We start from the raw sequence: 27669 nt of genomic DNA on the forward strand, positions 1-27669 counted from the left end.
TAGCAGAGTGATACTTTGTTCACAATGGTAATGGCACAAATATAAAACGCAATTTAGATTTCTTCGAATGGAAAAATGTATATATGGTAGCAACCACCTACCAATGTACTTGGTATATTTTAGTTGAAGTAATTTTGTTTCAGCAGAGGTAAAAAGTGAAATGTTTCTGGGATTCTTTAGGGTGAATTTCTGGCATTGGAAGCATGTCAGAGAGGTAAAGCTGGAAAAGCTGAACATCTAGTAGCCACTGTCCTTATTTACAGACAACACCAGCTGCTTATCTCAAGAGCCTTTACCAATAATTCTAACGGACACGATGCCAGTAAAGATAAGAGGAAGGAAAGAAAGGCTGGCTAAATTTGTCTCCACTATCCGTCATCCATATTCACCGAACTCGTCGACAGGTGTATATGGGGTCTGGTTGGTGGCCTACAGGTAAGAAAATATCTTGCTGTAAAAAAAATAGTAATGGACGGACTGAGAGGTGAGCAAGTTCATGCAGCTCCCTCTTCCATTCATAAATAACTTGAAACAAAGAATTACACATTTTTCTCAGGAAGCGATATACATCATAACGTTTGATATTGTTTATTGGAAGGAACCGACTGGGCTGGACTCTTAGCATTAATGTAATTGAGTTTCACCTCATTGTACAAAGCCTTATAGCAATCCCAGGGGATGGGGGCTGCAGGAGGGGGGGGCGGCATCTGTTCAAACAAGAGAAGTAAAACATGCTAAAGAAAATCATCAGGGGGGAAGGATAACAGACAAGTAATGCAGCAACATTGTTTCTGCCAAAAGAAAGGACGGGAGGGCGAAGAGGGGTAAAACAGTTCAACCTTTGTAATGGTCTCTTTTTATGTTTGGTCAGCAGAGCGACACTGATTTTTTTTCAGATTTCTTGTTGTTGGACTTGTTAGAAACTGAAGACACCCAGCTTTGAAGGCCTACACAAAGCTATTTGATGACTAGAGATTGTTTTTTTGTATGTGAATATTTCTATGTACAGCATCATGAAAGGGATTCATGGAAGGCATTCATGCATACCACAACAAGGAGACTTTTATCCAGAGGGTAAATAATTTTGAACTTGTGTGTGTTGTCCCCACAAGTAACTCATTGTGTTCTAACACACTTTGACCCCCACCAAAAATGCACCCATAGCTTTGAAGACAAAACTTAAGTGCAGCTGTGGCCCAATAGCAAGACACAAATGGCTATTCAAGAGTTTGGGAAAGAAAGTGTTCTCTAAATGTTTTACACATTCTGCACAGTCAGCTTTCAGAGTCGTCACTGATAACAGTGCAACATGGCTACGGGCTGTGGGCTTCACTTCACATTGTGTTTAAGGTCCTCATCATCACACACCCAACAATTATAAGAAGAGTGCATTGAGACTCAGTTACTCACTTGGTGAATAGAAAGTTGTTATCCAGTTGTTTGACTGCAAACATGATTGAAAAATCATTCGGAAAATCGTACAAATGTTGTCATAGAAAAGCCTTAAAATCTTGTGTTTAAACCATGTTAAAATTGCACGGTAATGAAGAACATATCAAGAAAGCTTTTTTGGAAAATGAAATTGTGAGGAACAACATTGCTACTATCTTTTAGAATAAGCATAGATCTAAAAAAACATCCACTCACATTCCATCAGCTGTCCTCCCTATCTGCAGCTCGCTTCTTATATCAACACAAAAGCAAAAACATTAACTCTTTCTGTAAACACTTGGAAATCGGTGTGCTCCCACCCATGGGGCTGCACCCCGGTGGAGCCTGGTACCGAACATTAAGTCACGGTACTTTAAGGCTGAGACAGTCTTTGTAAGGCCACAGACTGATATACAGGCAAAGCTGTGGACAAGGAGACTTGTGAGGCCTGGCAGACCTTTTCACTGGAGGTGATTAATGCAAACGGAGCCATAAACCTCTATGGGAAGAGTACACTACACTGAATTTATTTCTGGGTTAAACCACTCCTTTCTCACCTTGGAGAGTATCACAGTGACCGAAAGAACTTGCTGGGCTGTTGCAGAAAAAGAAATCTTAGGTAATATGAGAAATCTAAGATCCAATGTCCAAAACTTCAACAATACTGCAGTTGTGGGAAATAGCCTAACCTGGATTATTTTACTCAAGTACTTTTCTTGAGTATGATTTTGAAGCACTTCACTTTTTTTTTTCTTTATACTTCTTCTTCAGTATGAAACTTTACGTTAATGTCACTCATATTCTTATAAAATAAAACAATCTAGCAACCTCTGGTTTTGGCGCTTCGCCATGTTTTAGATGTCTATAGGTAAATGGCATTTCCATCCAATGCAAATGTTCCTTTTGCGAATAAACTAATCTGAGTTGAAACACCAAATGTAGCCTCATGACTCCTAAAACCTTTTGAAAGGGCCTGATCCTCAGGCTTGGAACTTCTACTAAATCACCTGTATATTCAAGTAGTGAAATCTGCTTTACCTCAAATTTACCTTCAATATAAACCTAATAAATGACCCTAGCTTGTTCTTGAAGAACCATTTCTTTAGACCAATATATTTAGATGTTCTACCTTAATTACACGATCTCAGTAGTAACTCCACTGCTACTGTATTAACCTAACACTGTAACTAAAACATGACATACTCTGTACTAAAGAACAATCAAGGTGTTTTTTTTTCCATTGTATGTATATGCTTTCTCATGGTATGCTTTTACTAGTTTATTTTTCAATCAACAGCGATTAAGTGATGGATTGACCTTAGAATTCCTTTGTTTACGTAGGTGTGGTTCATTTCCCACCATTCAGCAAAGTGTTTGGTGACAGGGGACAGCGACTCATTGTTCCTGCATGGAGAAACAAAGCGTAATGTGAGAATTCAAGGAGATACTGCTTTCAAACCATATTACAATATCAGACAACAAATGATCTCCATAATGTTGTTCTGAAAACATATGCATCGTGATTTTTCCCACGATGACCCCGTTTTGCCCAGCTGTCCCCAGTCTTGAGAGTTATGCAACAATGTATGCATTGTTCATCAGGCATAGTCTGACCAAGCAGGCACACAATTATGCTTCATTCATTCAAATGTAAGGTAAAAAGTGAGGTTGCAAGACACCCAGGAGGCTGTATCACAGTCAACAATGAGAGTAAATTATGAATAAAGTCATGTGGAGGCAGTAGGAATGGTAAAAAGCTCAAAGCTAGAAACTGTGGCAAAGACTTAAAACCTTTGTGATATTATTTGGCTGCAGTTTGTTAATACAGTAGTCAATGCTGTACGAAGTTGATCCATCTGCCATTTCATTGCAGAAGAATAAATGGCTACAATTTGATTATGGATTAATTGTTTAAACTATTTATTTGGTGCTCAAATGTGAGAATTGTTGGCATCCGTCCTTTCTTTATGGTCTTATTGTAAACAATGTACATTTGTGGGTTTTGGGATACTGCTGGAACACACTTTAAACATGATTTGAGCTCTGGGAAATTGTGATGGACAATCAAACAATGATTGTTAGTCACAGCTAAATCTCTAAGTTTACTTCTATGTAGGCCCAATTATTTTCACCTTATTTCTTATAGTCACATTGAGAAACAACCCCATTGAAAATAAAGGGCAGACTAACGTTACCACAGTTCAGAAAACAACACACAAAATGACATGAGATAAAATGTATTAATAAAGACAAGTGGCGTTGTGGGGCCTTGACTTTTTAGGTTCTAAATAACATTACTTTGTCATATTGTTCCCGTTCAAGTTAATACTTAAGGAAGCTATTTTTTAACCAGTCTATTCAAATAGCTTGTTGTGACTCTAATTTGACTGAAGACTGAATGTTTTTGGGTATGGTGTGTTTATAGAGACATGTTTTGTAAATAATTGTTATAGATTAAGTTGTGCATAACATGAACAGAACAAATAAAAATGAAATGAAATAAGGATGAGGAAATTAAATTGTATTTCACCTCAAATTGACCGGACCCTGACCACAGGACATTGACGAAACGGCAACACCTGTTGTGCCCAATCCGTAAGACATCCTGTGCAGATAGGGTGTTTCGAGGTTTGCACATCCTTTCAAGGGTATTGTTTTCCACAGTTGCTCAATATCCTAAAGGCGGTAAAATATTGTTAAAATTGTCAGTAAGTAAGAAAGTAACCAGCATGCTGCCAAACTCTCTGATTTTCCCATAAACAACAACATTTCCTGTGTAATATATCAGTTTCCCCCAATTGTACGTATTCTGAGTAGAAAGTCTCTGGAGGGAAATTAATATGGTCTTTGTTTTTGTATTATTGTGCTTGTGTGGAATAAATAAACAACATCAATGAACGCATATCTTTGAACAAATATACAACATTAGCTGAAATAGTGCATCCAAACGCTTGAAGAAGAGTTTTGTGTTAGTATATTAATTATAAAAAAAAGGGATTGGTTTTAAATTGTACACATTTTATTAATTAAACATCAGAATTTAGCATGTGTTAGTAGACCCACTCCCCCACATCTCTCACATATTTTCCCAAATGGGCAGAGCTTTCCCCAGTCACGCCATCATGGTGCAACCAGTAAGAGAGCTGTTTGGAGACAATTACTCAGTACACAGATATCAAATTGCAATGCTTATAAATCAGAATGTACACAAAGGAAATCCTTGTGAAGAGGAAAGGAAAGTATGATAGGTACAAATCGGGAGTATAACAGTCAATCTATCAACGGATCAGCACATTGCGTGCATGCAGGGAGCACATTACTGCGTGTACGTTTGGGCTTATACAAACAGGATTACATTCCTAATATCGCAAGGACTGCAGATATTTCCCGATTTCTCAGAAGGCCGGTCGGTTAAATATAGGGTTAAATATAGGGTTAAAAATAGGGTTAAAAATACTGAATAACCTGCATCAGAGTTGTGAGCGAAAACCTTATTTTAAGTAATGTTGAGAGCCGGCATAACCTCGCAGTTTAACATTTAGGACAAGGTTTAAACAAATAATACATGGTTGTCCAAACTAAAGACATTTTAAGTTGACTAAAACTCAAACAATTTTGTCAAATATTTGATCTGTGAAACAATGTTCTTCACAAAGAATCATGCCAGATTGTCACTTCAAATCTTGTACAATGAACTAAAGAAATCTAGGACTAAGACTCAAAAGACCAAATAGATGAACAATCAACAAGGGGTAGCAGCCCTAGGTTAAATAGAGTTATCTCCAAATGTGGCTAGTTTTAAAGTTTTAAAAACAGAAGGAGAATAGCTAAATAGTCAGCAGACCAGAAAGGAGAAGGAAAAGCCTGGCGTGACACTTGGCCTTTGCAGGTCACTATATGTCACCCAGACTAGTTGAGGTATGTGGGAGAAAGCTGTTAAAACACTTTGTTTGGAGTCACATGATTGAAGCTCCATCCTCAATATAAAGTAGGAAATTCCTCAGGGAAATGGCGCCACACTGACGTAACACTGTTTTGCCTATGCATTCGTAGGTCTGCTTTGTTGCTGCTGCATCATGTCAGCAGCTCAGAGCGACCCTGTGACAGCACGAGGAATCTATAGGCAAGAGGAAGAAACTCTACGTCTGGAGTGATAAACAATCCCATTCACAGCCAACAGAAGCTTGACATAGATCTTATTGGAAGCTGGCACAGAAATACCAACATACTGTTTGGTAAATGTTCATGCTTGCTTTGTGACCAACTACAAATCACATATACTGCCCTTTAATCAGCTGATGGCTTGTTTTTTGGGGCTTTTCAAAAGCATGACAAATTGTGTATAAAAAAAGTTCTTTCAAAACAGTTTATAAACTAGGAAGAACTCAACAAATGCTACTGCTATTACAATTCCTTGATAACATGATTTTGTAAGCTTTATGCAAAGTGTATTACTCAGTTTACATGGAACTTCTCAAATTCGTCAAATCTCAAATGTGTATTCAAATGTCACTGTTTTATGCCTGCACTCAAACTGGCTTTGTCACTGGCTAACAAATGATCTGAAACCGCGCAGTTCACTGACTGCATTGAAACTGTTTACCACGTTAGTTTGTTGGTATAAATAGCAAATCAGCTTTGCGGAGAGGAAACACTATTCTCTCTGTCCCAGCAGTGTTTTCCCTGGTGTTGGAACAGCAGGAGAGTCCGGGGATCTGAACTCAGGCTAATTAGCTAATTCATCGGCCCTGTAGGGAAGGACATGTGATTAAATCCAGTCAACAACAATCACTTTTCTATGCTGGAGAAGTTGTTATGAATTTCTTCATAATCTTTGCAATTTCACACAATTATAGTAAACTCAGTGGTTCTATCTGCTATGTAAGAAACAGTTCACAGTGAGAATGTTTAATGTAATTAATAGTACACAGAGTTAGTGAAATATAACTAAGGGCATTGGTTATATAAGTACAGTGTACTTTAGTTTACATTTTGCTGTACTTGAGAAGAGGCACATATTTTACTTACCATTTGGCTACAGACTGATAATACTTGCAAATTGTAATAGGCTACATGTTGATTCTTGTATTCAAGCTAAGCAGGCTTTAATAACACTTTTATTTAAGTAGTGGATTTCTGAATTTAATAGTGTTTTAAAGAGTGACTGATGGTAGCATGGTGCTGTGGTTCAGGCTGGAATTAACTAAACTGCATATGATTTAACAAGGAGAGCCCCCTAGTGCTCAGATACGTTAACAATGAGGAATTTTGATGTATTTGTTTATTATAACTTTTATAAATGCTCCAGGCTTGTGCACTCATACTGTAGGCTAAAATTAAGTAGCAGCTAACTATGTAGCCCAATAGAGGCCACCTGTCACATGACAACAGCTGTAACCACATTGTTAAACGCCACTAATATCACCACTCATACTTACTAATGTTTAAGTCTGCACACGGGCTACAAGTAAATCAGTTTACGGTTAATGTATATTCCTTTAAGAGGATATGTTAGATATTACTTCGATTATAAACACATACCTGGAAAGACTGCATTTACTTAACTGTGAAACGATTATGAACTGAAGAAATACAACAACTACCATACCCGTAGGCTCTTTCCCGCAGTTGTTGCCATAGTTACCACGTACCAAGCGAAACACTCGGAACAAGTCAGAAAACATTATTTTGTATTTTGAAGCCTTTGTCCTTTATTCATCCATCTATGATCTATGACAACTCCAAGGAGTGATGGAAACAGAACGCACGCGGCCAATGTTCCCATGGTGAGTTACATTTAATGTATTTGTTTTACCAGAGTAGTCACTACTACATTTTGGCTGAAGAATATTCAGCAGTCGTTTAAGTAAACGTCCTGTACTCAAAATGTAACTCATGTAAAGTATTAAAGTATAACTGTATACACATCAAAATGCAAGTTAAATCCTGCTTAACAACCCATTTAAGAAAATAATATATTATTGGATTGGTATTATTATTATTGATGGATTCATGTGTTCAGCACTTTAAAAAGTACATTCTAAAGAAAAAAGTTAAGAAAATAACCTCAAAATTACATTTCAGTTATAGTAATGTTGAAACTGCATAGCATATCAGCTTTAAAGATATGTAGGTATCTCTGTGTCTTTATTACTTTACTGTTCAGTGTGTTTATATAACAATGTGATGGAGAACAGTTATAGCTATCTGTTTGCTCACCCTAACTGAACCAAAAATAAGGATGGACGAAAAGATTGCAATGAGGGGAGGGGAGAAATACTTCAAATTCAAAGGAGGAGGCAAAGGGAGAGGCAGAAACAGATGAGACACATTTATCACAGTATAAATCTGCAGGCAAGTGAAGACTGCTGGTTAAAAGGATCACTGAACAGCTGTGTGTGTTCATGTCAACGGGCAGACTGATGTATTCCTCTACAGTATAAAGTTCTTTAGAAATAATTTGAGTGTTTTGCATGATCAATCCACAATCTATTTTGTACAATTGTGTACTCTTTTACTGCTGTCCAAAACATAAGCTGAAGTTCTGTATAATATCTGTGGTATGATAAAAAACCTCAAACTTCAGAAAATAAATCTGAAAACACATTTCTTCACAAACTGGTGAGAACAGGTAAAAGGGAATTACATAACTATTGCTTTCTTTCAGGATAAAACTAACACGTGACCTGAGTTAAAACTGTCCTGTGAAACTACAACATATAATATCTGTAAGAACTACAGTAGTCTTCTCTGTACAAGTTAACAAAGATTAACATTAAATCTGTGTTTGAGGTTCTATGCATCTATTGGATCCTGACAGAATAGATCCAATGAATGAAACAACATGAAGAGATGACACGTCCAAGTAGCCTTGCTATCAGGCCCTCGATAGAGGATATACATTGTCTTATCTTCTTCTCTTCTGTAAGAGATGCAACTCAGTGAATGATCATCAGTCAAGTCCTGGCTGGGTGTCCAACTGGCCAAACATGAAGGAGGATATAAAAAGACAGCTCACAGAGCACTTCCTGCTCAAACAAGGAAAAATGATATGCTCAATGCAAAGTAAAACAAAAAACTCTTTCAGAATCTTCTGAGGTGCAGTCAGATATGTTTGTTCCTTTGTTTGATCCATTATGTTCATTTGAACAGAAATTACAACTGTGATGATAAGCAGCAACTCATAATCTTACTGTGTGAATATGTTCATTAAGAAATCAATAGTCAACTCCAAATTTGTTTTCAACTTGTATTCTATCCAAGTGGTTTCAACTGATATGTATTTTTTTTAAACTGCTCTATAAGATTAATACAGTCCTTAACTTTTTGTGAATCCTTAGGTACAAGGAGAGGTTGGAGACCAAGTATCTTAAAGCCCCAGCAAACAAGATTTCCTTGGTCGGCAGTTGTTGCCGTTTTGCCAACATGAGACTCGATGACTTCAGTGAGTGCTCGTCAGATTTATCCAGGAACCAGAGAGCTGTCTCATCGGTTATTTTCCAGCGTGACACTTCAAACCACAACTCCAGTCAAAAGCATATAAAAGGCCTCTCTAAAGAACACACTTGCTTTTCAAAGCAGATGATCCAAAAACAGATTCGCAGAGATTATGTGGCTGCTGTGGAGGAGAAACTCAAACAGCATCCTTTGGCTATGTTCCCGCACTATAGAGATCACATGACCCCAGAGGTGAGTGGACACAACATCAGTCTGGACTACCAACCTGTTTGTCACAATCTGTCTGTGTTTTATTTTGTCCCGTCTAGATCTGTCTTTGTTTTCCTGTTTTAGTTTGAAAAGTGTTCACCCCCCGTCTTGTCTGTTGCTTCCTGTCTCTTTGTTCCCTCCTGCTTGATTACCTGACACTGTTATGTATCAGCACAAGGAGGCTTGTGCTAAAAGTGCTCAAACATACAGGGTATCTTCATCTCTCTCCAGTTATTCGATAAGGTGGTATCCGTTTTGGACCCAGACATAGGCGAATACAGTGCCTCTGCACTTCCTACGCCTACAGAAGACCATGCGGAGGACGAAGGTGAAGAAAGCTGTACAGTGCCAAGGAAGGATGAAGGGAAAAGAGTAAAACAGGGAGCTTCTGCTGATACAATGCAAGTATTATTTGATTCATGGTATCAGTATCATCTTAATTATTTTGATAAATGAACTGGAAAAGAAACAACTGTACGCTATAATAAGGCTACACTCTATGCTATAATAAGGCTACACATGTCAATCATTTTAAAGCAGCCCTGATGTCCAACATGAAAGTCACAGAAACCCTTATATGCTACAAATGAATGGGAATGGTTCCAAGAAAGGCCGGACGGGCAAACTATATCAACTCAGCAAACACAAGGACATGAAAGCAGCCGCCACCATATTCAGCAGATGGTTTGCCTCTCCCGTAAGTCTCCACAGACACTACAGTACCTAAGGAAAAGATAACATCAATCGTACTGTTTTATCAGACCTTACACAAGAACCAGTATATTGTTAAAGAAATGATAAAATACACTTTCACTTTTGCAGGATGAAGAGACCAATATTACTGAATCTGCAGTACACTGAGCCACTGCTTCACCACGATTCCCTGTTCAAGCGGAGGGCAGCAACAATTACTAAGGTCAAGAATGACATTCTGTCCAGGCCACAGAGGGGACATGTTTAAAGCAGCAGAGCCAAACAGAGAACACAAACGGTAAAGTTAAGAAAATCTTAGAAACCCACAACGTCGGAAATACCCCCCCACTGCAGTTTAAGTTCCTTCCATCAGGATCCAAACATTAGCCAATACGAGCAGATACACATTCTCTATCAAACCATTTTTTAAAGTGCGGGTAGCATCAGCACATCTCCAACCATGCTTGTTTCCCCTTCCTTTCTTTCTTTTTTGCTAAATGTTGTTCTTTCCTTTATTCACCTTTTACTCTTGTAATCATAATCTGACTGTGAATGTCCTTTTGATCTTTATCTGTTTGTTTCCCTGTCTTTATTGCTACGGCGGCAGAGCCAATAATCCCTCAGGGACAATAAAGGATTTGAACACGAACAAAGAGTAGCAAAATATTATTTCTAAATCGCTTCTGATTTAGAAGATGTACAGTGAAGACCCTGTTGGGTCCAGACACAGGAAGCGATGTGGAACAGTTGGTTTGTTGACAGAATGAGGACCAGAAACAGATGTATGTAACCTTAGCTGTGAGGAGTTACGTAATGCACAATGGACCAAGGCTAAAAGGCAAGACTTTACATTTAAAGGAGGGGTTTCTGTGTATGGAGTGTTCAAACCACAGACATGCTCTTCAAAACCACACTGTAAAAAAGGAGCAAAAGAAGAAGTGTGTCAGTGCTCAAGGAAACCACTTCTGCTTGTGTCAGTGGAGGTTTTATGTTTAACGGGTGACTAAAATGATCTTGAACAGCCAATATGCACTCAGTGGACACTTCATTAGGAACACCTGCAGCTAGGGCATAAATCCTGCCTTGACAAATTTGATCATGTTCAGTTTGTCGACATTATCATATCATATATTTTGACCATTATGTATTTATTATTGAGGTCCTATATTCAATTGCATTGTATTGTTCTGTGTTTCTAATTGTCAGCCCACTCCTGTAGCAAAGACCCAACACGTCTCAATACGATTTAGTCCAGTCTAACACCACCTTTAACTTAATGTTAAAACATATAATAAACATTTATCATAAAACTAGACATACACATCAATTGTAAAATCAAATCAAACTTTATTTCAGCAATAAATTAGAAAAAACACCTGAGTGAATCTTTTGACAACTTCATCTAGGGAGCCTTAAAAAAAAAAGCAGTACAAGGGGAGCTCCCTGAAAGACAAAACATTTGAATTTAATTAATTCTGAGAATTGTGAATACAGAGGTTTTTGATCAAACAACATTAACACAATTGTATGAAATGTTTGTGAGGCGCTGAAGGACAGGTGTAACAATGTAATGTGAATTTTTTTTGAATTACTATAGTTGATCCAATATCAGAGAATGTCTCTGTGTCCTATAATTAATTTTTGATCCATTGTATTCAAATAATTGACTTTTGTGTCATTGTTGTTCAGTAACGCAGTGTTTTTCAACTCACTGTTTTTGCTTTCTTTTGACCACCACCCATATTACTCTCTTCATCTAGGTTATCATTTTGTAGAGGGCCCAGTTCGGAGTCTTTTTCCTTTTCAAATATTTATCCATCGCTGCACGTCTTGTCACGGACACCTCTCGTGCGCATCACTACATCTCTTGTCTTAAATTAACAAGGTAATTATTGCTCTACTGCCACTCACTGGGCAGGTCAGTGCATGGAAGAGTATTTCATTACTTCGCTAGTCACTACATTGCAGGAACACACGCACAACCATGGCAAATTATTAGCAGTAACTAAATCATATTTATATAATATATATAAGTTGGATAATTTCCCACGGCACACCTGACGATCTCTCACGGCACAGTGGTTGAAAATCACTGCAGTAATGATACAGTATGTGGAAGAATTTCCGAACGACACAGTCAGTAAATATATGATTCACATTATTAGCAACTCACTGATAAGAGCCTGAGGGCCGATGTGAACAGTCTATGGTTGTCACTGTCAGCTGTTCGGGTCAGAGGTCAGCAGAGTGTGGACGGGCGACCTGCGGCCCAGTGAGAGCAGCTGTGGGAAGGAAGAGTACCTCGCTGCAGACGCTGTGTTTCCAATGACATAAAGAAGAGAAAAGCAGGAAATAACAAGAGTATTTGTACGACATCAATTATTTAAAAATATTTGCAGGTTATTTTCCTGTTTATTGACTAATCATTTGATTACGTTTTATGGCAGAGGAACACTGTATAGAATAGATGAAGCGTACACTGACATATATTTTAGAAAACCTTGATTTGCATGAAAATTACAAGGTAGTAGACCAAAACTCACTCTCCTTGAAGGATTTGTTGTTGATTTTTTTCCCGTTGAGCTCAGCTGCATTCAGGAAAAGTGGCTCGCTGTACACAGTAAATGCACAAACAGACACACATTACATCACATTACACAGCCTGTAGCACTTTGTGGTGCTTTGCATGTTGCATGAGGTCACGTGGGAAGATGGTGTGAGCTTCTCTTATCCTCAAGACAAGTCGTAATCATGACATATAAACAAAAAAGACGACCCTGAGGTGGTAAGGTTTGGGTGCGCTCTCTACCTGCCGCAGGTTTTTCTTCTCAATCTTGAGCCGACCTTTACTTCTTCCTCCTTGTCAATGTTGCTGTGGGTGCAGAAGAATAATTAAGTATAAGTAAGACACATTCCAGGAGTCCACAACATATCTTATTATCATATCAAATTAAGTTTTAACTATACTACGTCAGAGGTATACGTTTTTATCTTGTCCACGATTAAGCTTATTTGGAGAGCAGTAGGCCATTAAGTCCCAATGGTTGTGGACCCGAAATACGATTTCTCTTTAATCTTTTAGTACCTAAGAAATATCCTAATAGGTCTCAGTAGAAGCAACACATACCTCTGGAAGACTTTCTCTCTACAAATAAAGAAAAACAATTACAAACCCTCCATCTATCCTCCTCCTTATCAACACAATCAACTCTATAGCTCAATGGAGAAAAATGAATTCCACTTCTTCCAAAAGAATAAGGAGATACATAATGGGAAAATGGGATTGTTCTAATCGTTTGAACACAACTCTTTCTCTTCTTTTTTCAAAACTTTTTTGTATTCATCATGATCGGTGCCTTTTTTTCCTTTAAATTCATTAATTGTTAATTGTGCGGTAATGTAAAAAAAACTAGACAGGGTCAACAGCCTGTATGATCTACAGTAGTACAGTAAAAGCCGTGAAAGTGTGGGTAACGAATCCACTCAAGTATACAGCCCCCCTCCTCCTCAACTCTAAATGACTTCCTGTTCACTTAGTAGCATCACATGATTTTCAGATGTGACCTAAGCTAGCCTAAGAACCAAGCTAATCCTTGCAGTGTGGGAACGGAGCCAGGCGTACAATGTGGTTCTGTGCACTTTCTCCGGCGCAGACCTCCTCCTGTTATCGGTGTGTGGTCTGTGCTTCCCTGAAACCGCTCCTCGAAGCCCTCTAACCAGAGACCTGAGCTCTGGGGAGGGGCTTTCCTGCTGGAGGACAGAAAGACAATGTCAACCCAGTGCAGTTGTGATGTCTATATTACAAAAAGCTGGTCTGATAAGCTTGTATTTCAAACAGAGGAAACAGCGGATAAAGCATTTCTGTGACAATTAGCAAGAAGTTCATTTATTCTGAAGTCAGTAGTAACATATAAAACTGCAACCCTATGACAGTTTAGGACAAAACCACAAATACTAATAGGTGCTTTTTTTTAGATTATTAATATTGAGGTTTTATTGCCTGGCCACAGGAATGTGATGGTGTGCATGTTTTTGATTTAAAGGTTGAGCAGATGTGCTGAGCTTGTGTCTGTGCAGCCAAATAAACAATGAGTCACACATTCACTTGATGGGCTGGAACAGTTCGGGATAGGCAGGCAAGATATAAGAAGTTCCTGAGTGTACCGTGATCTGGGCGTTGGAGGCATGCTGGGAGCAGGGTGAAGCAGGGAGTGCAGATGGGGAGTCCAGGACAGGTGGATGTACATTCAGAGCTGTGTTTTGACCTTGGAGCTCCTATTGAAAAGATAACATTGGTTATAAGGAGCTCAGATGTAATGAAGCTCTTAGAGTAAGTCTGATTAGGTCAAACAGATTGTTGTGCTTTTATTTAGGTCTTAATGTGTGTATATGTATAAATGTGTCTTTGATTGTTTGTGTGTATATATATATATATATATATATATATATATATATATATATATATATATATATATATATATAGGTATATACATATTTGCATAGTGCATACATATTTTTATATATATTTGTTTTTGTATTCAGGATTGTGGGAAACGGTATTTCGATCTCTCTGTCTGTACCATAGGGTCTGTACACACAAACTGAAAGATTGACAATAAGGTTGACTTTGACATGTATGATGAAAAGAAAACAGCACAACATTCGATAAAAGTATGCTTTTTACAAATATAGACATACTTTGTATAAGTGGAAATGCCCTACTCCTTCTCACAAAAAGACATTTGTCTGTAAACAGCCCTACCTTCAAGTCCAGGGCATGTCGGAGTTTCAGACGGAAATAGTCCTGCTCCTGCAGCTGGATGAAATCTTGACAGTCTGCAAAGCTTTCTGACAACTTCGGAAGGATATAGAGCACATGTAACAGTGATGGTCACAAACAGAGCCAGAACAGGACAGATAAGGTTCTTTATTTACCCGATAACACAAACTAACATTTCGTTTTTGTTCCAGTTTAAAATGATAACTGTGACAAACATCGATAGTTAAAAAAAGTTCTTCAGATTGTGTCATATTATTATTAAGCTGGTTATCAGCCCATTTTAAAACCTTCTATAACAAATATTTGAGTATTGTATGCTTTAAGTAAATAGCGGACAGTAAATAGGTGATAGTAAATTAGTGGAAAATAGGGTGGGGAATTGAATGCAAGAAAACTCAACTAAGTATGTTTTAGCTACTTATCTGCACTTAGAACTGGAAGCCACAAACAGATCTTTGTTGAAGAATATCACATGCGTAATTCTCACCTGTAACTTTCAACATGTATTTCAGGTGTGTGTGTAACCATCCTATCACAGCAGATGATTTGGTGGTAATGTAATCACAAAGGGAAAGTGTAGATGAGCCCCACCTTGGTAAGGATGGCCTCCAGCTGGCCGATCCGCTCCCTCAGCTGGTTATCTTTGGAGCGAAGGGCCTCCTGCTCAATGCCAAGTTGTTTCTTCTCCTCCCTGACGAAGGTTAGCTCCTGGAGCTGCCGCTGGTTCTCCAGGCTCTGGTAGCGCTTCTCCTGGACACGATTGGGAGGAGAGTAAACAAATGATGTTGGCATGTCAAAAATGAATTTTATCATGTTTTGGGAAAGAGTTGTCTGCGTAGAAGATTTGGTGTTCAATAAATAAAACCAGAACTATAAAAAATATGCTCAAAAGAATTCACAAATAAAAAATGTATTTAACTTGATCAGAGAAGAATAAGTGAATAATCAATAGAAGTGCTGAACATTAAGGCCCAAATCCAAACCACAGCCTACCCACTCCCACTCCGTGGCAGGGTGACACTTGCAGTTTAAGGAGGCTCCCTTCTTTCAGAATGAGAGGGTAAATACAGCGACAAGCAAGAAGAGGAAACAGGAAATGCTGTAACTTTTCATAACAATGGTTTCAAATCATCAATAACAAATAATAACTAATGTCAGGGAATAATTCTGTATACATGTTTACCTTTTGCCCTCTGACGCAGATGCCCAACCTTAGACAGCCGCTATCTCCCTTAAGGAGGGGCTGCCCTAGCATTTTGTTGTTGTTACCAGTTTATGACTGGGCAACTTCGGTCAGAGATAGTTATTGTTTTGGGACACCTGGAACACATCCTTCTCGGGGTGTTGATGACCCGAGCCATAAGTGACGACAAATGGGATTCAGTTTGTGTTAGTCTATCGTATCTATTGAAGAATGTTGACTATTACACTCTGAACTAGTTAGAACCTCGAGCTACAGGAGGGTTCTTCAGAATTGATGTGGCATCTCAACCGTGTGGTCAGACCACGCGTGGCCCGTGACATGTCTTGTGAATTCTCCGGCCGAAGCTCCAAATAAACCGTCAGTGTTTGCTATCAAAGCTCCAGCTCTCCTCGTGTCTCTCCGAGTCCTGTTTCCATTTGCTTCAGAAGTTTCCCCCACAAATTGGCGTTGTCGGCAGGATACCAACAAATCTTCAGAACTGGTAAGTGTCATTTCAAATCCACATTTGGACATTGCCTTACCAGAATCTATGATTGACGGTATCCTAAAATTACCTGTGAAACTGAGCGGCTGTGTTTCGTTTTTGGTTAATGAACATCTGAGGCTTGGAACGCCCAGGGAATCAGTGTCTGGGGACTTTGTCCTGGCTGATTTTCTCTGTGTATGCTGCTCGGGACGGAAGTTCCATACAAGCATACACAGCTCATGTTCGGAGAAACCTTAAAGAAAGGCATCAGTAAAGTGGAACTTCTGTGTGAAAGAAATGTAAAGATTTGTATTGGACAAATTGCCAACACAAGCAGTGTTACATGCTACAGCAGTGAGCAGCAGAGGTGGGGAGAGGCGGGGCTATGGCTTCATCGTTATCAGGAAATGATTGTATAGGACGAACACACTGAGCCGTTTGGCCCCCCAGAGCGTTCCGTCCACAGATCTATCCACCTTGGGACCCGTTATCGTTTTAGGGGTCTGTTTCCGAGGTTCCGTTACGGCCTTGTGTGAACGAACGGGCTATACGAAAGACAAAAGTAGCGGATACAACCCGTTTCGTTCCCGTGTAAACAGCATCTTAGACCACGCCAGACAGAAGCAGAGTCGTTTGCTGAGAGCTGGAGTTTCTCAGAGTATTGTCGTTTAGTATCTCTCACTGCCTTGCTAAAGACGTACTTCGACTCTCTAAAGCGTGCTTTATCGCCACTCCTAAACGCCTCCTCCTTTTGCAGTCTTAGCAGTTTCAGTTTAGGTGTGAAGTGAACCAGGGCTTGTTGTTGTTGTTGTTGAAACTCACCCTAGTGCGTGTTGGTACACAGCTGTCCTCGCAGAAGCTGATGATGTATGATCATATATATCACATAAGTATGATGTCACAGCCTCTGTATATTCATCCAGACTTTGAGTAGCAGTCCTAAAAATGTCCCAGTCAGTACAGTCCAAATGAGAGAGGATTATTCTCTTCACCTTTCTGCTCGGGGGGCTCAAGCAGACAACCCTGCAGGACGAGCGAGGGTTTCAGAGGCTTCTATAATACAAGGTTCCATGTTTCTTGGAGCAGTTTGATGTCTTCCTAACCTCTCCCATCACGGGGGGGGACACCTGGATGCATCACTAGGAATACGCAGTTGCACTGCTCTCAAGCAGATAGCAGGGGTCAATTACACAGCCACAGGATTTAGACCGATAAAAAAAAAAGAAAAAAAAAAAAAGCAGATAGCAAAAGGAATGCAGGCAGATGAGCCTCCGTTTCACTGGGGGATCAGCTACAGTGCTCACTGAATGAGCCACAAAAGCAGAGCAATTGGGGGGGTGAAATATGGCGCTCTGATGAAGAAGAGTTTGAGTCAATCAGCACCTCAGTGCTAATCTACAGTATCAGGATTCCTTTACACACCAGACATTCTGTGTCATAAAGGGAGGAAGACTGACGGACATGTTCTTCCAGCTCTCGTACAAAGATGAACTTTGAATTGAATGACCAGATGTTTACAGATGTACAATTAATGATTGTTTTTATATTTCCAATTACCAGACATGTGTTAAATAGTGGTGATTCATATATTTTTGTCAGATCAGATTACACTTTCGCACTAAACAAAATAAATAAATAAATATTCTCAGATGATAAGGTATTGAATAATAAGGTATTCCTAATATTATAACAGTTAATGTTAATATCCTTAATCATCCAGCAATCAGGCTTAACAACACTACACCCATGCACAGACAGACCTAAAATGGTGTTTCAAGTACTGGATTAATTTCAGTTTTGGACCAAAACAAATATTTATAATAATTCATATAACAATTACGTAGCATATTTGATCCTCAAATTAGAGAAGTATAATTTAAAGAAATTGATATTCTATATTCAACATTAGATAAACACAGAAGAACCCTTTCCAAGTACCATAAGTAGATGTTCAGGTAAGCATAGCTAATAAGAATAATTGATAGACTTAATTTGGTACAGATCAGTGGTAGCATTTACTAATGTATGAATTAAAGTTTTAGGAATGCTTAATCCTTCCTTTCCAGGTTTTTACAAAAGTCTTTGAATATTTGCCTAACTTTTCCTTTTCAGATTGTTAAACATTTTGAGAATTGTTTCCCTTCAGATTTTGAAATGACATAAGGATTGTAATTATAATATATAATATTATATATATATTATATATTATATAATGTAATTATGTTATCATGCCATCGTCTTTTGATTTAATATTTAATGAAGCTAATGTAAATATAATCCTAAATTGAAGACACTGCAATGTTGCAGATTACAGATTGATTAGATCACCAGTGTGAATTTGTATACCTTAGCTGGATCTCTCATGATCCTGATTTTTAAATGCTTTGACTAGTGTTTGCCTTGAAGTAAATCTTTAAACTGCAAGCTGGTTTTGATTTTATAGTTTGATAAGTGAGATTAACTAATGATTAAATGTTAAAACATATTAGTTTAAAAATTGTTTTTGCTATTATGTATCTGTGATTTTATGTGTTCATTATTATGCTTTTGACAAAAAGATGCGCCAAACACTGGCGAGAGATGATTTTTCTATTGTGTCTCAATCATTGTGATTGAATGTTTCAATCTTATTATGTTGTTATTGATGTGATTGTTATTGATGTAATTGATGTTGTGTAAGTCCACACTCAAATCTGAAGATTCCCATTAATTTAAGAATTGAAAAATTATTATTAAATTAAGGTTTTAGGTTATCAAAATTGATAAAAAGAGAGTCACTGTCAGGGAATAACTCTGTATACATGTTTACCTTTTGCCCTCTGACCCAGATGCCCAACCTTGGACAGCCGCTATCTCCCTTAAGGAGGGGCTGCCCAAGCATTTTGTTATTGTTGTGGGACACCTGGAACACATCCTTCTTGGGGTGTGAGATGACCCGAGCTATAAGCGACAACAAATTTGATTCAGTTTCACCAGCTGTTCTACTGAAGAATGTTGATTATTACACTCTGAACTAGTTAAAACCTCGAACTACAGGAGGGTTTTTCAGAATTGATGTGGCATCTCAACCGTGACATGTCTTGTGAATTCTCCGGCCGAAGCTCCAAATAAACCGTCAGTGTTTGCCATCAAAGCTCCAGCTCTCCTCGTGTCTCTTTGAGTCCTGACTCCAATTGCTTCAGAAGTTTCCCCCACAACTAACATTAAACTCCAAACATTTTTAATGGTCTTTTTTGTTGAACTCGTTTTGTTTTAAAATCTAATGTTCGTATTCTGCTTAGTTTGTGCAAAAGTCCCTGTGAATATACAAAACTTGTGTAAGCCACACATTTACCATTTTTTGTAGACTAAACACGGGCATATGATCCTAAGTTTATAAAAAAAACGATAAAAAAAAAAATACTATTAACATCTGTTTGTCGATATTAAATGTCTATCTTGTTTTGCAGTATATCAGTAAATGTTTGCACGGAAATATTTGTAAGAAGTGTGTTTCATGACACACACACACACACCCACACATACACAGCATTGAGTCGGTCAGGTAGTGCAGCAGGTGAAGTCAGGTGCCATGCAGACTCGCTGTTAGAGGGCTCCATAACCCACTACCACTCAGGTAGGTTGTAGGGGGCGGTTTGGAATTGGGCCCTAAGTGTTTTACCTCGTACAGCTTGTCCATTATCTCCTCCAAATGCTTGATTTTGCTCTGCAGGGAGTCGACCTGCTGTCTCCGGGCGGTGATCTCTTTCTGCATGTCCAGGGCTACTTGGAGGCCTAAAGTGGAGACAAACCCAGAGGACAGAAGGAGAGCGGGGAAGTGATCAAGCTAGGTAGGAAGTACATCATGCACATATAATCTCAGAACATATAATCAATCACAGAACTTTAATTTTGGCCATGTGTTAGTAGTTACAGGATTATACCTCAGAGTGGAATACCGCAGAGAAGGTTATATAATAATGTTGCAATTTAATCAAATATTTAATTAAATGTTTTGTGCAAGAATCAGACTGTTATCTCGTTACTTCATCACAGACAGAGTTAAATCAGAGGATGTTTCTTCTTTATACATGAGATCTTTTAATGAAGTCTCAGATGAAATGATGTCATGTATCTAACCGTGTCCCTCAGCTCCTTCCAGCGTCCTCAGGGTGCTCCCGACCTGGTCCCGCTCGTCCCGGGCTTTCCGGAGCTGACTCTGAAGCTTCAGCACCGCGCCCTCCTGCTCCTCACTCCTGCAGCTGTGGAGCTGCTGCAGCTCCATGTGCTCCTCTGAAACCAAGCCCGCACAAACACACAAATCACATCCACTGAGAGAAATCCACTTTAACGCACACAATGATAGAAGGGCTTGTTTGACAATGAAAACATACCAAACATGGTTCTTTGTTTTTTTTAACACAGCAGGACAAGAGGATCATTTGATTTGGCAGAAAACTGTGAGAGCTGAAGTCTTTCTAGAAACGGCCCTGTGTAATTCCTGGTCAATGAAAATGTGTGGTAACACTAGACTGCAATCCAGATGTAACATTAATATATTAAAGTCCACATGAAATATAATACCGTGATAGTATTTTACCATCCAGGATGACTACCAATTAACAATGTCATTTTAAAAAGGTGAAAACTAATAATGTTATTATCTTCTGTACAATATATCGTAGTTCGAAAATAAGTTTGATAAAGGGTCAAGTTCCAGATCTGATTACAATTAAAGATGGAGCTTTATTTGAGTACTTATAATAACAAAAAATAATGTTATGCGTTTATGTCTGTGAAGAACTTTGTTGGCTATATGAGTAAATAACATTAATGTCCAAAGCATGTTAGACAAAAGCCTCATAACGCACAATGTATAGCAGACAAACGAGGTTCACATTTTTTTTGAACTGTAAATGTAGAATTCTGTTGCAATATGACCTTTATATGTGAGTTTATTTAAGGCTGTATGCATACATTTATTTAATTGTTAAAAACTGCTGGGACACTTTATGTATTGTATAACTTGCTGGTCGGTTACCGGCATGTCAGTTTGTTCACGATGTGACCGAACAATCCCAGGAAGACATGTAAGCTGCATGTATGAAAACTATTCATTTATTAATTTAGTGGGAAATGAAGTTATATTTCTTGTCTAAATGATGGATATTGATCTTGTTTGTGGTTGATGATACTCCTTTAGTAAAGTTAAACTCACGAGTGAGGCTGAGTAACTGCATGCGCAGCAGCTCCAGCTGGATGTTGAGCTGCTTTTTCTCAAGACTTTCCTCCTGGACACGCTGCCTTTGTTCAGCCACAGAGGCTTGTAGCTGGCGCCGCTCGTGCTCTGCAGCAGCATCGGCTGACTTGTGCCAGTCTAACTCTGCCTAAATAAGCATATAGAAAGGAGGAGAGACAGAGAGCGTCAGGTAAGTTATGAAGTTTGGTGGGGGAAGGCTTGATAAGATGTGATAAGGAAAAGCTTCCTTAAGAGATCTCATCCTATTTGAATAAAGTTTCCCTCCTCTCTCCTGACCCTGAGCTGCTGAATCTCCATCTTGAGCTGGTTGCTGAGGAGGCTGTTCTCCTGGTGAAGGTCGTGGATAGTGCGGCCATGCTGCACTGTCATCTGTACGCTGCTCTCTAGCAGCTTCAGCCTCAGTGTCTCTCCTTCTGCCTGCAGGGCCTGGCCTCTGCTTTGGGCCTCCTCCAACCTGGCAAGATGCTGGAGAAATAAAGTTTCAGATTAATGAGACTACAAATTAGGCACAGGTTACTAGATCATGTTGTAAAAACCATATAGACTCATAATGCTTGATCTCCTCTAGAACATTACGAGCTGTGCTTCTCGCTGTCTGAGCTGGAGGTCTTTGTGTTTCTCCTCCAGGAGTTTCTGGGATGTCCTCCCCTCCTCCCCGGCCGCCTCCAGCTGTCCTCTCAGGGCCTCCACCTCCTCCTGGAGCTCCCACTGCTGCTGCAAACCACACCTCTGTACAGGATGAAGCAGGAGACATAGTGGGATGATTGTAAACGACCAAAAACAATAATCTTTTGACAGTGGGATGAAATATGATCTCACTGAAAGGGAGAGAAACTGGCTTGAAATGACATCTTATTTCGTAAGTGCTTTCTTCAATTCTAAAGTTGTATAATAAAATATTTAATTTACAATATTCTAAGTGTTTTGATGATGGGAAGTTCACCTGACACCTGCACTTTAAAGCGTTTTATTCAATGAACACAACACAGGTATCTGTATTAGGACTTTCAGTTTTATAACAATAGAAAAGAGATAGAATGCTAAAAAATCACCTTCCGTTGGCCAAGCTGTAAAGATCGCTCTCTCTCACTCTGGGCGTCCATCAGCTGCGACTGAGCCTGAATGAGCTGCTGCTCCAGATGACAAATCTACAATGTCACAAATCAAATTTCATTTTAGTTTTCATTCTGGTATAGGAGGTAGAATCAGTGCTACTTTTCCATATTGTGTTTGTCTAATCTCCAAACCAAGGTGGATCCATATGGCTGGTTAATAATAACTTGTATCAGCCTCATTATCTCTTTGCGTAAATTATTGCTCATCATCTTACTGTACATTCTTCCTTACCTGATCTTTGTGGCTGCAGAGGGCTGACTCCAGTTCACTGATCTGACCCTGGTGCAGTGATGTCTGTCCCTCTGCAAGTTTCCTGGGTAGAAGGTATGTATTATTTATTTGACACATATACATTAATTCAGAAAATGTATCATTGTCTGATCATTTATTTAAATAGAATGAAAACGTCACTGATAAAACAGCCACACAAGGATTTTGGAAAGATACTTACTTTAGCAGCTCTAACTTGACATTCAGGCTGATGCTGTTGTTTTTTGATGAGGTCAGTTTGTCAGTCAACAGCGCCATCTCCTGGCCAAGACTAGATATCAGGCCTTCCATTCTAGGACAGAGAAATGTGAACAATGCGGTCACATTCTATTTATAAAATACAATGCTACTCCATTTTCTGTCTCAATCCATACACTGCAGTTCTCCTTTAAATTACCTTTCTTTTTGCTTATTTACTCCACTGCGTCCCTCACTCCCCAGATGGTTAATTGACTGCCAATAACAGAAGAAAATATATTTCAGACATAATAGGAGAAAATATGTGAGTCGAAACATAAAGTAAACTGAACGTGACCTGTAGATGACTTCTATTACTTACCAAAAAAAGTCTTTCCTGTTGCTCCTCTGTCTCATCATTAAACATATCAGTAAACCGAGCAGCCGGTGTTGAACTTGTATGGAAGTTAGGACTGCTGATTGCATTGTCCCCACGTTGTGTCTCCTGATATAACAGTGAGTACATCTGCTCTACATTTTGTTCCAATGCCTCTACTTTTCTGTTAAGTGCCAACGTCTCATCTTCCGTCTCAAGTAGCTCTTGGTCCTTGGTCCTTTTGATGTTTTGGATCTCTTCCAACATGAACAGCATCTTTTCCATCTGACCAACGTGTGTCCTTGAATCCTTCAATCTAAAAATAAAAAAGGTCTGTGGGTCAAAGCAATTTAAACACTTATTTAGAGGAGTAAAACTTGATCAGTGTCTTTACCTGATGTCAGACAGGCCGTCCTTCTCCTGCTGGACTTTGTTCAACTTAGTCTGCAGGTTCACGATGGCTTTGTCAAACCTGAACGTCTCTTGTTCTGGTTCATCGTGCATCTGTGTTTGAGAGGGTCAAATAATACATTATACAGGGAAAGCAGTACCAATAATGAATTCAGACCACATCAAACAATTATGATTCATGGCTGAAAGAAAATGATGAACCTTGTTGAGCTGCAGGTCAGACAGCTGTTGAAGAGAATTATCTATTGTATTTTCCAACACCTTCTTTCCAGGAGAGCTGATATCCGTTTGGTTTAAAATATCCAGATCACAGACCAGTGGCTGAATCACTGCCTGCTGCTGAGTTGAAAGAATAGAGGAACCTCCATCGTCTGCCAAAAAATCAAAAGATGTTTAAAATAAACACTGTATGTTGTGAAAGTTAAGGGCTGGTAAAACATGCGTTTGTGATACAACAGGGATATGTGCTGGGCTCTTGGCTTATGTTTCATACTTTTTTTTATAAATACTATGCTTTCAAATGTTTTTTATGCACACATTTGTATATCTAGTAGGAGGATTTATTTTAGATGAACCTCCAGCTTTACCAAATTGAGTGGTTTTTATTGTGTTGTGAAAGAAATAAGCCCTTGCTTAACACATTATTTGTTCATCTTTTTGGCTGCTGACACATAAGCAAAATGTTGTGTGACGCTGCTTGCACTCACACTCATTAAACCTGTAGTTGTGGTTGCTCCTTCCTGGTGAGCTGTGGATGCCAAATGTGCAGCCAAATCTCTCCAAAGTTTCTTTGGTTGCGGTTTCCACCTCTTCCTGAAGCCTCTGGGTTTCTTTGGTGCGCCTTTCAAGCTCCTCACTGTAAAACAAACAAATCAAATCTGAGTTTATAAAGCCCAATATCACAAAACACATTTGTTGCAGTGGACTTTACAGATTGACAAACATAGATGACAGTGTTAAAAGATAAATAAAATTACAAGAAAAATATTTTTTTTAAAACTAGATAGAACTTGAAATACAAATAAAATTGATAAATAATAAAACGAGATCAAATACAATAAAACTATCAAATGTAAGACTCAGGAGGAAAAACATAGGGTAATCTTAGACGTCTCTAACTATAGGCTTTATTAAAAATGAGGGTCTTCAACACACTCTTAACATTTTGGACACTGTCTGCCTCCCTAATAAAAACAGGAAGTTGGTTCCAGAGAAAGGGAGCTGAACACTCTGACTCCTGATCAAGTTTTGCGGACTCTGGGAACCACTAGAGCTGCACTCTTGGGGCATAGGGCCCTAGAGGGGACTTAAAGGTATCATTAACCAGGATATATGGAGAGTATTACTCGTAGTGATGCCATACCACTGTGGAAACTTCTTTTAAATGCCATGAAGACAAAAATAAGAAAGACTTCTCAAGGTCAGGTCAGAGTTAAAGTATTATTAGTAAAGTGAGAGGTTGTGTAACATCACCCCAGGTCTGGCGAGACGAGGTTAACATTCTTTTTATATACAATTATTTGTACATACAACTATTTTTATATACAACTCTCAGGACATAGTTCCCAACCTGTTGAACGAGCATTTGTTTTTGCAAGGGTCAGGGCTTATTTAAAACAGTAAATGTTCAAAACAACAAATAGAGCCAGAAATCTAGGTGTAGTCATGGACTCTGACCTGAGTTTCAACAGTCACATTAAAACAGTTACTAAATCAGCCTACTATCACCTAAAGAATATATCTAGGATTAAAAGACTAATGTCACAGCAGGATTTGGAAAAACTTGTCCATGCTTTTATCTTCAGTAGACTCGACTACTGTAATGGTGTCTTCACAGGTCTCACTACAAAATCTATTAGGAAGCTGCAGCTAATTCAGAACGCTGCTGCTCGAGTCCTCACTAACACTAAGAAAGTGGATCACATCACTCTTGTTCTGAAGTCTTTACACTGGCTTCCTGTGTGTCAAAGAATAGATTTCAAAATACTGCTGCTGGTTTATAAAGCACTGAATGGTTTAGGCCCAAAATACATTTCTGACCTCCTGCTAAATTATGAACCATCCAGATCTCTCAGGTCTTCAGGCACTGGTCAGCTTTCTGTCCCCAGAGTCAGAACTAAACATGGAGAAGCAGCGTTCAGTTATTATGCTCAAAGCTGCGCTGCGAGGGGGACCCAAGTTCCCATCGGCAAAAACATGTGGGTTTGCTGTCCTGGCTCCAAGATGGTGGAATGAGCTCCCCATTGACATCAGGACGGCAGATAGCTTGCACATCTTCCGGCGCAAACTGAAAACTCATCTCTTTCGACTCCACTTCGAGCGATAGAACTATTAACGAAGCACTTTTATACTAATAAAGGACTGGCTTACCTAAAGCCAGTTGAGTAGCACTTGAAATGTTTGGCTCTATGAAACCTGATGTACTTATATGATTCTGTTTTCTTCAAGGTTGTGTCTTCCTGGTCGAATGTACTTATTGTAAGTCGCTTTGGATAAAAGCGTCAGCTAAATGCAATGTACTGTAATGTAATGTAATGCTCCAAATATCTGGAACAAACTCCCAGAAACCTGCAGGTCCGCTGCAACTCTGACTACTTGTAAATCCAGGCTGAAGACTTTTCTTTTTGTCGCTGCTTTTAATTGAACTATTCATATCTTAGACTGCACTGTAACTTTTATCCATGTATTTTTTCTTTTAATGTTTATTTTATTATCTTTTCTTTTTAATGACTGATTTTAAATGCCATTTTCTTAATGTCTTTGGTTTTTTGTAAAGCACTTTGAATTGCCTTGTGTTGAAAGGTGCTATATAAATAAACTTGCCTTGCCTTGCCTAAATGGTGTGTTGATCCGATTTCAAAAGGCAATTTTATAAAAATTGGTAAGAAAATCAATGTTCACACCAGCACTTTCTCTTTTAATACATAAACATATCTTTATTTCACAGCTCAACAGTACATCTTCAATGAAATATCAATTGAGTCATCACTTGGTTTTAGTGTTATTTACAGTAAATGCTTCAATGCAGATTTATTTTTGTTAAGTTTAAATGATTTGTTTTAGTTTTATTTTTGACTACATGTTATGGCGCATTTGTTGTGAGCAGTGGCTGCTCATGAGTTGGTATTGAGGTTAACATAAAATAGGCTGATGGCTACAAAACAGGAGCTATGTTTAGTATTTAGGCACAATGGTTGTAACTACCTCAGTTCATCCAGATTCAAGCTGTTACATCTCAGCCGACGAGGGGCGTCACGGGTCTCTGTAGAGGAAGTTAAACAAATTACTTTAGGAACTGAACTACTCAAAACAAGTTCACAAAACTGGAGGTTTAGCAAGTAAGCCAACATAGATTTCACTGGCTTTAGCTTGTTTACTGTAACTTACCAGCTGTCCCTGATGGGTTAACGCTTTGTACAACTTTAGCGCCATTATTGCAAGAAAGTCGAATACTCTGAGGGTCGGGGGTCTGAAACCCTGATGACATCTCTTTTCACAATCTCCTCAAAGCTAACATCAACAGCTAGCTAGACAGTGCGTTATCGTTAAGCTATGTTCCATCACCATGGAAACTACATCAGTGGCTAACTACTAGCTAGCTTTATGCTATTGATAATTTGCTGTATCGTGTTGGCGTTAAACCCAAACGTAGTTAACATTGTTTGGCTGTCTATGTTAGTCTTGTATTCCGTTAGGTTAACCTGAAGCTGAAATGATTAGCAAAAGTAACGTTAGCGCCGACACTTTGAAACATTCCGTCAACATCCGCTTCCCCCCACCCCACGTTGTGACGCAAACG

At 38.9% G+C, this 27669-nt stretch overlaps 2 protein-coding genes across 5 annotated transcripts; one reads left to right on the top strand and one right to left on the bottom strand.

Annotated features, from left to right (window-relative positions):
• Window positions 1-7082: 7082 nt before the first annotated feature.
• On the top strand, window positions 7083-10737 carry zgc:158260 (uncharacterized protein LOC571389 homolog). Its single transcript, XM_034225338.1, has 5 exons — window positions 7083-7217; window positions 8772-9120; window positions 9370-9539; window positions 9679-9835; window positions 9961-10737. Exons 1-5 carry the CDS (start codon window positions 7183-7185, stop codon window positions 9997-9999), a joined length of 750 nt encoding a protein of 249 aa, XP_034081229.1. The 5' UTR covers window positions 7083-7182; the 3' UTR covers window positions 10000-10737.
• A 424-nt stretch (window positions 10738-11161) lies between these two features.
• LOC117552064 (coiled-coil domain-containing protein 158-like) lies at window positions 11162-27666 on the bottom strand. Of its 4 annotated transcripts, none has more exons than XM_034225276.1 (23): window positions 27258-27666; window positions 27075-27132; window positions 24578-24726; window positions 24132-24241; window positions 23854-23963; window positions 23466-23775; window positions 23304-23359; window positions 23088-23198; window positions 22868-22949; window positions 22573-22668; window positions 22097-22249; window positions 21797-21985; window positions 21479-21647; window positions 20401-20553; window positions 19943-20055; window positions 15203-15361; window positions 14594-14686; window positions 13996-14106; window positions 13454-13581; window positions 12641-12703; window positions 12375-12442; window positions 12005-12145; window positions 11162-11274 (listed from the first exon to the last, which is right to left on the bottom strand). In XM_034225276.1, exons 1-22 carry the CDS (start codon window positions 27355-27357, stop codon window positions 12051-12053), a joined length of 2676 nt encoding a protein of 891 aa, XP_034081167.1. In that variant the 5' UTR covers window positions 27358-27666; the 3' UTR covers window positions 11162-11274; window positions 12005-12050. The 4 variants fall into 4 exon arrangements, with proteins under 4 accessions (XP_034081167.1, XP_034081166.1, XP_034081165.1 ...); XM_034225275.1 differs by having other exon boundaries at window positions 22573-22650; window positions 24072-24241; XM_034225274.1 differs by having other exon boundaries at window positions 13454-13578; window positions 24072-24241.
• Window positions 27667-27669: the final 3 nt, after the last annotated feature.

Source organism: Gymnodraco acuticeps, unplaced genomic scaffold (assembly GCF_902827175.1).
Source record: "Gymnodraco acuticeps unplaced genomic scaffold, fGymAcu1.1, whole genome shotgun sequence".
In the NCBI taxonomy this organism is placed as follows: domain Eukaryota; kingdom Metazoa; phylum Chordata; class Actinopteri; order Perciformes; family Bathydraconidae; genus Gymnodraco; species Gymnodraco acuticeps.